Source organism: Cygnus olor, chromosome 5 (genome assembly GCF_009769625.2).
Source record: "Cygnus olor isolate bCygOlo1 chromosome 5, bCygOlo1.pri.v2, whole genome shotgun sequence".
Classification (NCBI taxonomy): domain Eukaryota; kingdom Metazoa; phylum Chordata; class Aves; order Anseriformes; family Anatidae; genus Cygnus; species Cygnus olor.
Genome location: NC_049173.1, coordinates 54,718,411 through 54,732,398, shown reverse-complemented (window position 1 = coordinate 54,732,398; position 13,988 = coordinate 54,718,411). Strand labels below are relative to the sequence as shown.

The 13,988-nt window shown below is 40.2% G+C and overlaps 1 protein-coding gene across 2 annotated transcripts; it reads left to right on the top strand.

Annotated features, from left to right (window-relative positions):
- Positions 1 to 309: 309 nt before the first annotated feature.
- On the top strand, positions 310 to 12,117 carry E2F8 (E2F transcription factor 8). 2 transcript variants are annotated; one of them, XM_040560480.1, is made up of 13 exons: positions 310 to 518; positions 652 to 927; positions 1,256 to 1,412; positions 2,498 to 2,803; positions 3,459 to 3,620; positions 5,076 to 5,213; positions 5,589 to 5,750; positions 6,487 to 6,574; positions 6,854 to 7,373; positions 8,318 to 8,536; positions 9,364 to 9,496; positions 9,634 to 9,953; positions 10,645 to 12,117. In XM_040560480.1, the coding sequence occupies exons 1-13, from the start codon at positions 477 to 479 to the stop codon at positions 10,816 to 10,818; spliced, it is 2,697 nt and encodes an 898-aa protein (XP_040416414.1). In that variant the 5' UTR covers positions 310 to 476; the 3' UTR covers positions 10,819 to 12,117. The 2 variants fall into 2 exon arrangements, with proteins under 2 accessions (XP_040416414.1, XP_040416413.1); XM_040560479.1 differs by having other exon boundaries at positions 5,541 to 5,750; positions 10,645 to 12,116.
- Positions 12,118 to 13,988: the final 1,871 nt, after the last annotated feature.

Genomic DNA, 13,988 nt, shown 5'->3' with positions numbered 1-13,988 from the left:
CAACCCCCAGCCTAGCCGCGGCGGGAGGGAGGAGGGAAGGAGGGCGCGCGCCGATTGGCCGGGCGGGCCGCGGTGCCGCGCGCCCATTGGCTGGCCCGCCCCGCCCTGCTCCGGCGGCTTCAGCGCCTTCGATTCAAATCGGCGGCGGTGCCGCCGCGGGTGGGTGCCGGCCCCTGGTGCTCCGCGCAGCGGCGCTCCTGGCGCGGGGCTGAGCGCGGGCGCGGCGCCCGGTGTTTAAAGCGGCTCCCGCGAGGCCCCGCCCGCCGGCGGCGGCCAATGGGCGGGGCGGGGCCGGGCCGGGCCGTTGGGCGGCGGGCGCGGGCCGGGCCCAGAGGCGGGAGGCGCCGGTGGGTCGCGGAGGGGGGGCGCCGCCGCCTCACGGCCCTCTCCTCCCTCCCTCCCTCCCTCCTTCCCTCCCTCCCTCCTTCCCTCCCTCCCTCCCGCCCCGCAGGCCGGAGCGTGGTCCCCCCGCGAGGATGCAGGCGGCCCGCGGCGCCGAGCCGGGCGCCGACGACAAGGTACGGGGCTGGGGGCGGCGGGGTGAGCGCGGGCAGGGCTCGGCCGGCCCCCGGGGGCTGCCCGCCCCGGGGCTGAGGGAGGCCGGGAGCCCCGGGGCTCGTCGCCTCACCGCGCTCCGCTCCCGTGGCGCAGGAGAACCGGCCCGCCGAGCCGCGCGGGGCCGTGCCGGGCACCCCGCTGAAGCAAGCGGCCGCCTCGCCGTCCGTGCTGGCGGAGATGCAGCCCGGCTGTCAGCCCCTGGCCACACCCCCGAAGCCCAAGGAAAGCCTGCCCGCGGACCCCTGGACGCCGACCTCCAACCTTAAGATGCTGATCAGCGCCGCCAGCCCCGAGATCCGCAGCAGGGAGCAGAGGAAGGAGCTGTCAAACGCCACGGGTGAGGTCCTGCAGCCCAAACACTGCTCGCAGGTATGCTCTGAAGGTCTCCTCTCTACCTCTTTTTCTTTTCTTTTTTTTTTAAAAAAAAAAAAAAACTTAGCTGAAGGCTGTTCAATCAGTATTAAAACTTCCAGGCTAACATACCGCAACTTTTCCTTTCCAGCTCTGATTTTGTAGCGTTTACAAATGTAACTGACAACATCACATTGTTACACACAACTGGCAAAATTCTTCTTCCACAGCTGTTGAGGACCAAGGGGGAACGTTGAGCTTTGACTGTGCCCACAACAAAGCTGTTAAATGTATATATTTACGCATTTGTTGTAAAAATGTTTCAAGTTCTCTTACTTCTGCTTAGGAGCACTTATCGGGAGATGAATATGAAAAATCGCAACCAAGTCGCAAGGAGAAAAGCCTAGGATTACTGTGTCATAAATTCTTAGCTCGATATCCTGATTACCCCAGCACTGCAGAGAATACTTATATTTGCCTTGACGAAGTAGCTGAAGAGCTTAGTAAGTTGCTGTATATGCCATTATACGTCCTCGTGCAAATGTGCCAATAAACCACCCTTCTGTGTTCAGTACTTTTTAGCTCCATAAAACTATAAATGCTTTCTGTATGCTCTCATGTTTACCTAAATGCAGCTTTAAAGTCTTCGTTCTTACCACGGTTCTTTTAAGAAGCTAAAGTTTGCTCAGTGAACTGAATTAAGAAACTCTGGATGATGTTTGAGATTAAACGTCTTCATTACTACAGATACTGCAAATAACCAGTTGCATTTTTTTGAACCTAGAAACGATGGCTAAGATTCGTGGCTGATTTTTTTCTGTCAGGAGCTAGCATTTCTGAGGCTGAGCCCACGGTTTCCTGTCCAATCATAACATCAAAGCAAGAAACTACTTTCTGCTATCTTGTATCGCACCAATGATCTATTGAGAGTCCAAGTTGCTAGCAGCTGAAGCTTTTTTTCTGTAAGAGCTATGAGAATACAGTATTCTGCAGATTGGATGAACTGCAAATTCTATTGATACATTTTTGTACAAAATATCATCTGTTAGAAAACACCTACTCAAAAATGATGATTGAATAGACAACAGAGAAAAGGCTAGTATGTTAATAGAATAGCATTGAAAGCAAGTTACAAAACAGTTGTTTACCGTGCGTTTCCAAGAGTAATTAACAAGGCAATCTAAAATTGATGCAGTGAATAATTAAAAATGCTTTTTTTTAAAGCTGTATTGAGACCCATCTAATGGCATTACTCGTAATAGTAAGTTTTAGTTCTTAGTCTATACTGTAGACCAAGAATAACTTGGTCTACAGTACAAGACATACAAGAACAACTTGGTCTGGAAGAGCAAGTCCTTGCCATGTCTGAAGCATGAATTGTTTTCTTGCCCGCAAGATCTGTAAGAGTTATTTTCAGTAAAGTTGGTACTTAGGAATTGGTGAAAATGTCTTAGAATTATATTAAGAGGGGGAAGTATGGGAAACTGTTCCTTTTTCTGTGCAAGCCACGTATCAGGTAAATGAATGAAAAAAGTATTTTATGTAGTAAAGATACCATGTTGATCTTCCTTTTTTTTCTTTATTTTAGATGTTGAACGTAGACGAATATATGATATCGTGAACGTGCTAGAGAGCCTACACATGGTGAGACGCCTTGCCAAAAACAGATATGCTTGGCATGGGCGACATAATCTCACCAAAACCTTGCAGACCTTGAAAAAAGTTGGAGAAGAGAACAAATACACACAACAAATTCAGATGATCAAGAAAAGAGAGTATGAGCATGAATTTGATTTAGATGGTGAAAGAAATGAAGAAATGGCGAGGTCTTCTGTCTCAAATGAGCATTCAGAAATGTGTTTTGTCGAGCTCCCAGGAATGGAATTTCGTGCCGGTAATATTTCTCTACAATGCCAAGAAGAATAAATACAAATATATTATAAATATCTATGCCCATGGAAAAAACACTTATTGGTCTTTTTTTTTTTCTAAAATACTACTGCCTGAAAAGCACCATATCTGTTCATGGTTGGAGGAAGTGCTCTACCTTCTTCTAGTTGTCCTATTCAATTCTTACACATGTATTTTACTTTTAGGGGGCAAGAACAAGGAGGGGACTACAGGTGAAACTAACAAACATACTCAACATATAATCAAACTGCAGGATGTTATAGAAGCCAAAAGTATACATGACACCATTAATTATTTTTTTTTAAATTTAGGTTTGATTCATGGAAGAAATGCTCACTAACGATTGTTAAATATGTTATACAATCTACAGTTAAACATCTTTGAGAGTACAAGTCAGATGATAGGAAAGGTATACCAAGGGAGACACCACACTCTTTGCTGTGTAGTTAGACATGGTATCCACCTAATTACCTGATTCTTGCCACGTAGAGACTCAATTCTGGAGTCCATGTTGGCCCTGCCTAGTTGCCGTATTGTTTGTTCTCAGCATTGTTACTGACAAATTTCTTCAGCGTTTTTAAGTGTTTGTAGGTGCCACATCACTTAATGCTTTAATCCTTTTTTCCTGTCTGCTGCAGCATCAGTAAATAGCAGGAAAGACAAGTCTTTACGAGTGATGAGTCAGAAATTTGTGATGCTGTTTCTTGTATCAACTCCTCAAATAGTAAGCCTTGAAGTTGCTGCTAAAATCTTGATTGGAGAAGATCAGTTAGAAGACTTAGATAAAAGCAAGTTTAAAAGTAAGTAAAATGCTGCTGTTCCTGTTTGGTTTTTGATCATGCTTTAAATAGAAACACCCAGTGTAAGCTAAATGAGCTATATCTAGTACAAGATTATGTAGTATAAAACGTTATCATCTTCTTCCTGCCATTTGTATTTGAACTTCCAAAAACCCAATAAGCTCCATGCACAGTTTTTATTAGGGATCCACCTGTACATTGTCATTCATACACACCATGTAAGAAAAGTCCATAGAATCCTTTCACGGTGAAGTAATGTCTGCTTATTGGTAACTATTTCTCAAGTCTCAAGCAATCTGTGACAGATATTGGCATCATTTCAGCAAACATGTCTTAGCATCATGCAAATCCACGTTCTGGTCATATAACTTACTCGATGGAAATCTAAAGAAATGCTTTAAAAGTCTTGTTAATAGCTTAAATGTATGAGGAAGCGAAACCCCATGTTGTAACTGCCAATTATTTCTTTATTCTTTTACCCTGCTTTCAGTTCCCTGCACATTTCCTCCTCTTGCTCTCCATTCAAATGTAAAGGTACTTCTAGGTCCAGGCCAGTATAACTATATTAATTGAAAATGTGCCTGCTCTTGAGGCATTAAGAATTAATTTCACATTTCATTGAAAACTACAGCCTTCCTTGCTTCTCAGACAATTATTTTTTTTGGTGAAACTATGCAACAGACTGATCCTCGCTGGTTTCAGTTCATAATTTCCTTTCCATTGCATCTTGGCAAAACAGTGTGTGTGGGTAGGGTTGTTTGTTAGTTTTCATTTTTTTTCTTCTTCCTCCATAACATCTATGTCTCACTAAAAGCATTTTTATGGTGTGCCATCCAAGTGTTAATACTTACGGTATCACATATTTTACCATCTTCTTGGTTAAGAAGCACAGTCTGAAGTTCTGTGACTTGCTAGACTTTAAATTTTCAGTAGCAGAAGCTTTGGATTAAGCACCCTCACTGTGTGGTTAAAGAATTCACTTGTAGTTTTACTGCTGCCTAAAACTTTCATAATGGTTCAACCTGAACACAGTCAAAAAACATGCACAATGTTCATCCTGTTGGAGTTCAGTGTGTCTCTTCTCCATACTTTCCACGTTCTTCCTTGCATCTGTACACCTACCTTAGAAGTTGCTTGTTTTCACTATAGAATTTGTGTAGGTTTGGCCTGTGTACAGAGCCTAACTTGTTTTGAAAATGTTTTTCTACATTTAGCATACTATCCTTACCGTTATATAGATTTATAGATCTGTATGTCATTCCACTATACATTTAAATTTTATGATACGATACGTTATTTCATAGTACAAATGCCTGTTCCACAAAATCTTTCTCTCAAAGAAATTAAGAAGGTTTTTCCTTTCAGCTGCTAACAGGACATCATCAGATTTTTAATCTGATCTACGGTAACTAGTTAGTAAGAATTGCTACAGCTTACATTTTTCTTTTATTTCAGCCAAAATTAGAAGACTTTATGACATAGCAAATGTTCTCAGTAGCCTTGAGCTTATCAAGAAAGTTCACGTTACAGAGGAGAGAGGTAGAAAACCAGCATTCAAATGGACGGGACCCGAGGTCTTGCCAAGTATTCAGGGTAGGTTGTGTGTCATTTTCTTTTGTTCTGCTGATGTTTGTGCTTCCTTCTTCATTTTGAATATCTTTTACCGAAAGACAGAGTAAACTAGGCAGAAAGTCTTTGACAGTCACATTGTACTTGGTCCTCAACAACATAGCACACTAGTATTTCTTGGAATGTCCAATATATTTCCACATAGTACATACTCTTATATTGTGACTCTTGCATTTCCATTTTTGCTGCTGCTAGTATTTCAGTATTTATAAGCCAGGTTCAAATAATTGCTTTTCATTACTGGCTCTGCATATGATACATACTTACTCTTCTGTTTCTTCTGCTTTTTAGACACAAAACTTGAAGCAACTTCTGCGACCTACATTCCACATACTTCAGAATGCATCACTTCCAGAGAACAGTGTTCAAAAAATCTTTTTCCTTCAAGCGTCAAGCAGAACTTCACTCGGCATCCATCCCTAATAAAGTTAGTTAAAAATATAGAAAATGATAGAAGGAAGATCCAATCTGCTCCAGCCAGTCCAGTTAAAATAAGCACAAGTATGTAGCTGAAAACTATATATTTTTTTTTCTATGTATGTTTTTGAATTGGATGTAGAGTTTTGCATTAAATATCCAGGCTTGCCATCATCTCATAGGAGATGTGGATGCGTGAGTGTGCCTGCTTACAACAAAACCATGTTTGAAAAAGTCCGAAATAGACAAGATGGCAGAAATACATATTGCCTGTAAAACTGATACGTTAGAATATTGATAGTGAAAACAAATCTAAAATAAACCATGTTCAGTGAATAAGCTCTGCGATTAGTAGAACTCTTTCTAGTTTTAATGGATGAAATACTGTCACAGCCTGTGCTGTGCTGTTGCAGTTGCAACGTAAATATTACTGGTTACGAACTTTGTGTAGTATAGTCTATTCTCCGGATGTTTTATCTTTCTCTGTGAACTGCTTCTAGTCGTGGCTTATTGCAGAAGCTACATTTTGTATCTTGCTATCTAAGCAGTTCTGTCTTCCATAAAATTGCCGGAAAATTACCTATCCATGTTTGTGTTCTTGTTAGGTGTCGTCTTTGGAGGGAAAAAAAAAAGCTGAGCTTTTAATTTTTTTTGGTATGTTACCATCCAATTGATCAAATCAAGTCTGGGTTGGAGATTATAGATAGCATGGAGCTTTAGTGTCTTCTCATTAAACATGTATGCCACATTAAATAATGCAGTCTCAAGGTAGAAAACTTACATGTTTGATACGTCATTCGTTTTCTTTCCCCCCTTGCAGCAGGTACTGATCAAAACCTATCAGCTTACACATGTAAAATGTCTCAGCTTGCAGCGATCGCTCAACATCAGCTGGAAGGACCATCAAAGTAAGTTTGCACAAGTGTTATATTGACATTGACCATTAAGTTTAAACTATGCTTCTTTTGAGTCAGGACATAGTCTGCAAAAACCAATAAGCCCTGATGGTGCAGGCTATTTTTTCACTTACTATTTTCTGTTCAGTGGATTGAGACACACAAGTTCATGTTAAGCCTTAGTATTACAGAAAAACATTAGTCAAGGCATTTCTGCATGAAGGTATTAAAATACGTGTTTGGGGATTTTTGTTTGTTTCGTTTGTGTTGTGTTTTTTTTTTTTTTTTAAGGAAAGCAAAAGAGATGAAAATGAAATTGCCAAGATCTACTTTGGAAAATAATCTGTCCTCACCTGAGGTAGCCCCCAAGCCCGAAACTCACACTGCAGCACCCTCTCAGAAGTCAGTTCTCACTCAGCCACTAGGTGTCTTACCTCCGAGCCACAGTTCGGTGTCACCAGTAATACTACCTCAGACTCATTCGGGTGTTTCATATGCAATATATCTGCATCCTTCCCAAGCCCACACTGTGACAACATACAGCCCAAGTTTCATGTTGCAGCCTCTACCACGTGCTAATGTGACAGGAATTAAAAGTATTAATTCAAAAGTCTTAAATGAAATAACCACTGAGGAAGGGGACAATCACATAGCTGCAGATGATCCACGAAAGTCCTTGACAGCTAAAGAAAGACCAGATATACAATCTGAATCTTCATCACAGAGGTGCCTTAAAAGATCACAGGCATTACAAGAGAATAATTCGATTAAAAAGTATAGAAGTGATGAGGAAAGCCTTGATACTTCTGTGGTAAGTTATTTTTTTTAACCTGTTCTGTAGCCTAAAGATGGTGCCACGTTCTCATTTCAAAGTGATTTAGGAGCCTGCCCGATGTCTAATTTGCAAATTAATCGTAAAGAAGCCAGACGAGGGAGTAACCTTATAAATACATAATCCTTTAGCTGACTACAGAAGCGTTTGTGCTACAGATTTGCATAACTCTTGCAGTATAAATATTTTGTGCTGGAATTTCAAAATACCTGTTCCTTTACCTTTGAGGAATAATTTTGGAGGGCGTGCAAACAGTTAAAAGACTAAGTTATAATTGTCTGCTGTTTCTGAGAAGGTGTCAAAGTGTACAGATATCTTCAGAAAACCAAAAACATTGTTTCAAGACTTACCTATTATACAGTGATTCTGGGGTAGTTCAGGTTACTCATCTTTGTAGAAGGGCTGACATTCATTCTTGGCTTTGAAGGTGTTGGGAGGGAAAGTGGACACACAAGAGTTGCTGGACAGGTAACATCCCCCACATCCTGACACCTTCTAAATATTTCTATCCAGTGTCGTACTTCATTAATGTTTTAGACGTAATGATACAGCACAGGAAGAGAATAAGAGGTTCAGAGAGACTTGATGTGGCTGTAGAAACTAGGTCTGGATCATTTTCCACTCCTCAGTTGCTGAATGTTTTAGGGTCTGTAAATTATCAGTCTGCTTTAAATTGTGCTTGTCAAAACAGCTGTGAAATGTTACCAGACTGGTGTGGCTGTGTGGCATTAACTATCCGCCAGCTGTGAAGGAACAAGAGGGGATAACATGGAACTATTTCTCTTATTGACTACAAGTTTTTGCAGCACAAACTTTCTTTTCTAACTTATGAAATGTATGAATGTTGTCAGAGACTTGTAATTAGGAATGTCAAGTCCTTCCCTATGTCTACCCTTGTTTTCATATATACTTCCTTTTAAAAGGGAGAGTCCGTTAAAAATGAAAGACCACCTTCCCGTGGCTCACAAATGAATCACGAAATGGACAATTTCCAGGAAGAGAAACAGAACAAATCTGAAACATTAGACCTAAGCGTGGCAAGTTGCTCTGACCAATGTAAAAGAGCAGATACTCCAGAAGATGACAACAGAACCAAACCTAAACAAGACATTCCTGTGGCATTTGCCATTCCTGCTCATGAGGTAAGCTTTGTCAGACACCGTAACAAATATTGTCGTTACCTAGAAAAATTCCACTTGGAACAATTTGCAAAAGAAACAGAACTGTAATGGACTACATCTATATAGATTGCCTTGAGTTGGATTATCTTTAGTGTGCTTTAAGAAAAAAAACAATGTAGGACCGTTCTATTTCTGAGTTAAGTACACAAATAAGTAGTAGTAAAATGAGTTTCAGGCTTTGATTGGGATGAAGATAACTAAGCCTAAGCAGACAGAGGCAATACTAAGATATTATACCTTCCTAGACCGTTGTTTGTGTACCGTTTGTTTCAAATACTTCCATTTACAGTGGAATCGATATAAAATTCTGTGTTCTGCACTTAAGACTTCCCGCTACAGAGAACTTGAATATCAAGAACGGTTCTGTTGACGAAAACAGAACTTGTAAATGCAAAAGGATTGCATAACAATGTCATAAGAAAAACACAATCCTAGAATGACATGACATGATGACTACAGAGTCCAGGTGTTTCTTCTGTCCAAAAGAAGTATTCCACATAAGGATTTCTTTTGTCAAGTCTAATTGTACTGTGTGGACTGACAGTTCCTCTCCCAGGATATCATCCGGGAATTGAGCCAGTTGAGTTCTGTGGACTAGAACAGTCTTGTTTTGCAATGTGTGGCTGAGGCTAGCTTCAGACAGAAGCTAGTACAGGCATGGAATATAGGATCCTGGTCATATGGAGGATAAAGAATAAGGCAGTGGCAAAGGGAATACAACTTGGTAGAAATACTTCCTTGTTTGTTGCGTCTTTGGGGTAAAGGTGTGTTGTTGTTTTCTCTTTCAGACCTTTTTTCCATCTGGCTACCTTATTCCTCTTACTCAGTGCACCCACCATGGCAACAAGGCGTGCCTTTCTAATAGAGAGAAAACTGGGATATGTTCATTACAGCACAGTTCCTTCAGCTCACCCCCTGCTGGTGAGTACTAAACAAGATAGGTACACAGTTGTCTGGTTCGAAGGACTGCGAGCCAGATTCGTCTTACTCAGCTCAAGAAAACACAGTGCAAGAGTCTCAGTTTTTAATTCCTTCAACACTTGATTTTTCTGTTTCAGGTGTCATTCCAGTGACTGCATCTGAATTGAAAGCAGTTAACATTCCTGCTTTTCATATAACATCCTTGAATATAATGCTGTCACCAACTTCTATAGCTGCTGCTGCACCTGTACTAAGCAACTCCTGTCTCAATTCAAGCAACACCAGTTCTGCCCAAACTCCAAATTCTTCAGTTCTGAACTTTACGCTGCAACATGTAGGACTAATACCTGCTGGTATGCAAGTTCCTGCAAATCCTGTTCTTCAGCATATACCACTCTCTCCAAAAGCAGAAAATAGTAACCACAGCTCAGAAAACATGAACTTACAAGAAGAAAAGGTAAGTAAAACATTACAACTTCTTTGACCATGTACCCAGTGGGAAATAATAGTGCAGTAATTCCATTCAGCAGGTAAATTTTTTAAACCAATATTTTTTCAATCTTGATTTATAAATCAGTAGTGACCACAAAAAGCAGTGAAGGCTAGCATAAGTACAATATAATTTGAGAGGTTAGAAAGGAAGAACACGTATCCTAATTGTTGAGGATGTGGAGCCAGCTGGAGTATGACAAGATATAAAGAGACAACTGTCTTAGAAGATTTTGGATGAACCTGAGATAACATATCCTTAAAGTAACAAATAGAAAATTTGTTACTTTATCTTTCCTTGTCAATACTTTCCTAATTTACTCTCAACTTCTTATACTTAATGGTACCCTTTTTCCACAAGATTTTAACAGAATCTTATTTCCCATGAAGTTTTCTCTGTGTAATATATATAATACTGTATTGGCTAAGGTCTGTTTGATCTAAAAATAGAAGATAGATTTGAGAAACAAGTTTATCTTTATTTAATCCATTTTATATAGATATACATATTTCAAGGAAAATAAGTAGTTTTATTTCTCTCTGTAAAGAGTTGTTAGATTTTTTAAATTTCAGGAATCTATTTGCTAACATCCTGCAGAAACCTAAAACTATAACTCACTTTTTTTTTCTTAAATGAAAGTAAACTTTCTTCTCTTTAGCCTAGCGTTCCAAAGGAACCAGAAGAGCCCCAGACAACGACAGACATGTTTTTCCGCACACCAGGAGGGCCAAACACAGTATCTTCACTGTCTGCAAATTCAGACGGTACTGATAGAACCTCTCAAGGAACCCTATATATTCCTCAACGAAAACTTGAAGTGTCAGAAGACTAGTTTGGGGATATCAAATTGCTGACTGTGTTAACAGGCATAATTACTGATAACACATTGCACACACAATGAATTGTCTGATGGACAAAGTGTGTTTTAGGCATGTATTGGCAAGACTGCAATACTGGAATAGCCTTAATGCTTTAGAATTCAAACTGGCTCTTAATGAGAAAGTTACTGTCTAATATTTTTTCCAAAAGGCTTACCTAAAGTATTATAGCAACAACGTTATGTATCTAGTGTTTTCTGTGTTGCTTTTCTGCTATGCAAAGTAACTGAAATTGCCTTTGTACAGAAAGGTACAGTCTATCAGTCAGTACATATTTTGCACAAAGAAAATACTGTGAGTGTGTACATATTGTTTTAACAAAAAGGCCATAGTTAAAATTTCTTTTGCTCCTACGTTCAATAATGCTCTTTTGTAAAGTTAGTAAAAAAAAATCTTAATCAAGTTTTATATAAGTTAAGAATTATTTATACTGTATTGTAAAATCAATTTGTTCAGATTCAACTTACATCAAACTGTCAAATTTTGACAGTTGTTTTGTTTAATAAAATTAAATGACTGGAGTTGAGTAATACTGTACTGGACTCTTTTTGGTTTTGGTCAGATAGGGGTGTGTGTATTCTGAAGAAAGGCAAAATGGTATTTCTTTAAAAAGGTGCATGTAAGTACCTCAGTCTCCCTTTTTGAACTCTCACTGGAGTTTTGAACTCTCATTAGAGATTCCTAATAACAAAAAGGAAAATGCTTATGATATTTGGGATTAAAAGTACCTAGAATATTCTGTAAAGTGCAGTTGAGGTGTTAGGGAAGTGAGACGTTAACGTGGTTTGGGCCTCATGCTAACAGCCAATTTCAGTAAGACTAGATGATGAACATGCTACCTTGTCTCTATTCTTAGAATTTGAGCCTGGTGCTTGCTATGCTACATGCAGCAAATAAGCTTGAAGCCTGTCTGCTACCAAGAGAACCTAAGATTAGGCTCCTTCAGTATTTGCCCAAAGGTTTGGTGTTTATCTGAAACTGCTTGTGACAGAAATCACACAGACAGTTACTGTAGCACTAGCTAACCAGTATTGCAGTGTGAAGTCTGGCTTCTAGAAGGAGGGAGTTCCACCTCTCTTGAACATCCCCAAGCCACTCCTGGTACAGAAGAAAGGTGGTAGAATAAACTGTAGCGTGAAAAGAAAAAAAAGTTTGAACCCCAGAAAAGCCATTCACAATTATAGAGATGAGCTAAGTTATTTCAAGTTCAGTAATATTCTATCTTCTCTTGCCCCCAAAATAACAAGTGACAAAGCAGAAACTATCTTGTGCTGCAAATACTTGAACAGAAAAAAGTTACTAGTTTCATACAGAATTACATAATTCAAGGACTTGTCTCCCTAAATTCCTTCATTTGTTAAAACTAATTTTTTTTTCCCCGATAGAGAATTCTTAAGGCAGAACTTTGGTTAAATCTTCACTACCTTTACCTTCAGTCCACCTTAAGTTTTAAACACTGCTATTGCTTACCCTAGTAGCGGATCAATGTATAACACTATCCTATTAATCTTTCATAAAAGCCTGCCACAGCAGAAACTGTAATACTTCTGCTCCATGAAATGTTTACCTTGTCCTTAGCCCTAATCTGTCTGGATCAGCTGTGAAGCAGGAGCTGTAGTAACGCTATGCGCATGTAGTACGTGTATGGCATTTTTTTCCTTTACTGTGCTGTATGGGGACATAGTGAACATTTTAACTTAAACCATCAACAAGGAAGGGAAGAGAAGCCTCACAGAACAGAGGTCTTGCCTCAGCCAAGAGGCAGCACAGTTCGTTTCCACTTTCTAGCTGAGATCAATGTCAGCTTCTGAGTGTTGCTTCTCCCCACTGCAATTTTAAACAGTTTAAGTTAAGCCACGTGCATTTAAATACATACGGTGGAGCCTCTTCAATGCTGAAGGACGAAAGGTAAAGCCTCGCATTCATCTTAGATAACAAGGAATAAATTAAATTAAATTTAAGCAAAGTCCAGTGTATGTGCCTTCCCCTGTGAAACGTGCCTGTCTGCCCAAATTAGGGCAGGAGAAAGGCTCTCTAAACTACTACAGTAAAGCCCAAGATTCAGGATTGGACTGGCAATGAAATACAGTTAAAACAGCTAACAGTAAAACTGACTGGCTTGCTTTTTAATCGCATGAAGTTATTTTATCATACAAAATACACCTGATGGGATAACTATGGAAATACTCCTACGTAAGGGGGAGAGAAGAATACAAGCTGGAAAACTGAGCAATTCTCACTGCAGCAGCGAATAGAGTTCTTTTTCTTCTCCAGCATGATCACTGATCAGACCACTCTTCCACACACCAAATTCTATCAATGTAATTGTAGAAGTATAAAAGGTGAAGGTTTATAGAAACTTGTATTACTTGAAAGTACAGAATTTTTGGCTTTGGATAGCACAGCTGTCAGAACAAGAAACTGCAGTAATTAGGGTTGAAAAAAGGTCTTGTCACAAACAGTGCCCTATTGTGAAAAGCTGGATGTATATTCCGACTTGCTGCCCAGTGTCCTTTGACTCCTATCAAAATGCAGTTGCTTACTTTTTCACGCAGGCTTTGTAATACCTTGCACTCCATTCTTGTTCACTTTGCAGGCTGAAAAGCTACCATTTCCCTGTTCAAAGTACGCTATTCCCCAGAAGACCTGCATTTCACTCTGACTAGTCGAGTTCGCTGCTCTTTTTACCTGTCTAACCTATCCTTAGATGTGAGCTGACTACCTCATTTACTGTTGCCAAGCTCTAGCAAAGTCCCTCTTTTATGACACGGTGCCAATCCATCCAAACACGCGATCTACCTGAAGACAAGACTGAAGGTTAACGAACACTCAACCCTTTCAAATGTCAAGGATCCCAATTTATGAAGCACCAAGGGTGCAAACACTAGGTTCTCATGGAGAGCTTTAGTGCTTGCCACACATTAACAGTGAGCTCAATCACGCACCAGACCCTCCTTGCTACTGGCTTACAAGAAACGCTCACTGCTTGTACACTGCAGCGTCACCTCTGCATTCAGCCTTATTTGATATAGGCAAAAGAGTTCAAGAATTGCCCAGGAAGAATGACCAAGAAGAGGTCAAGTTCTGGTCTCCTGCTCAAGAAAAAACAGGTCCCTAACTCTGC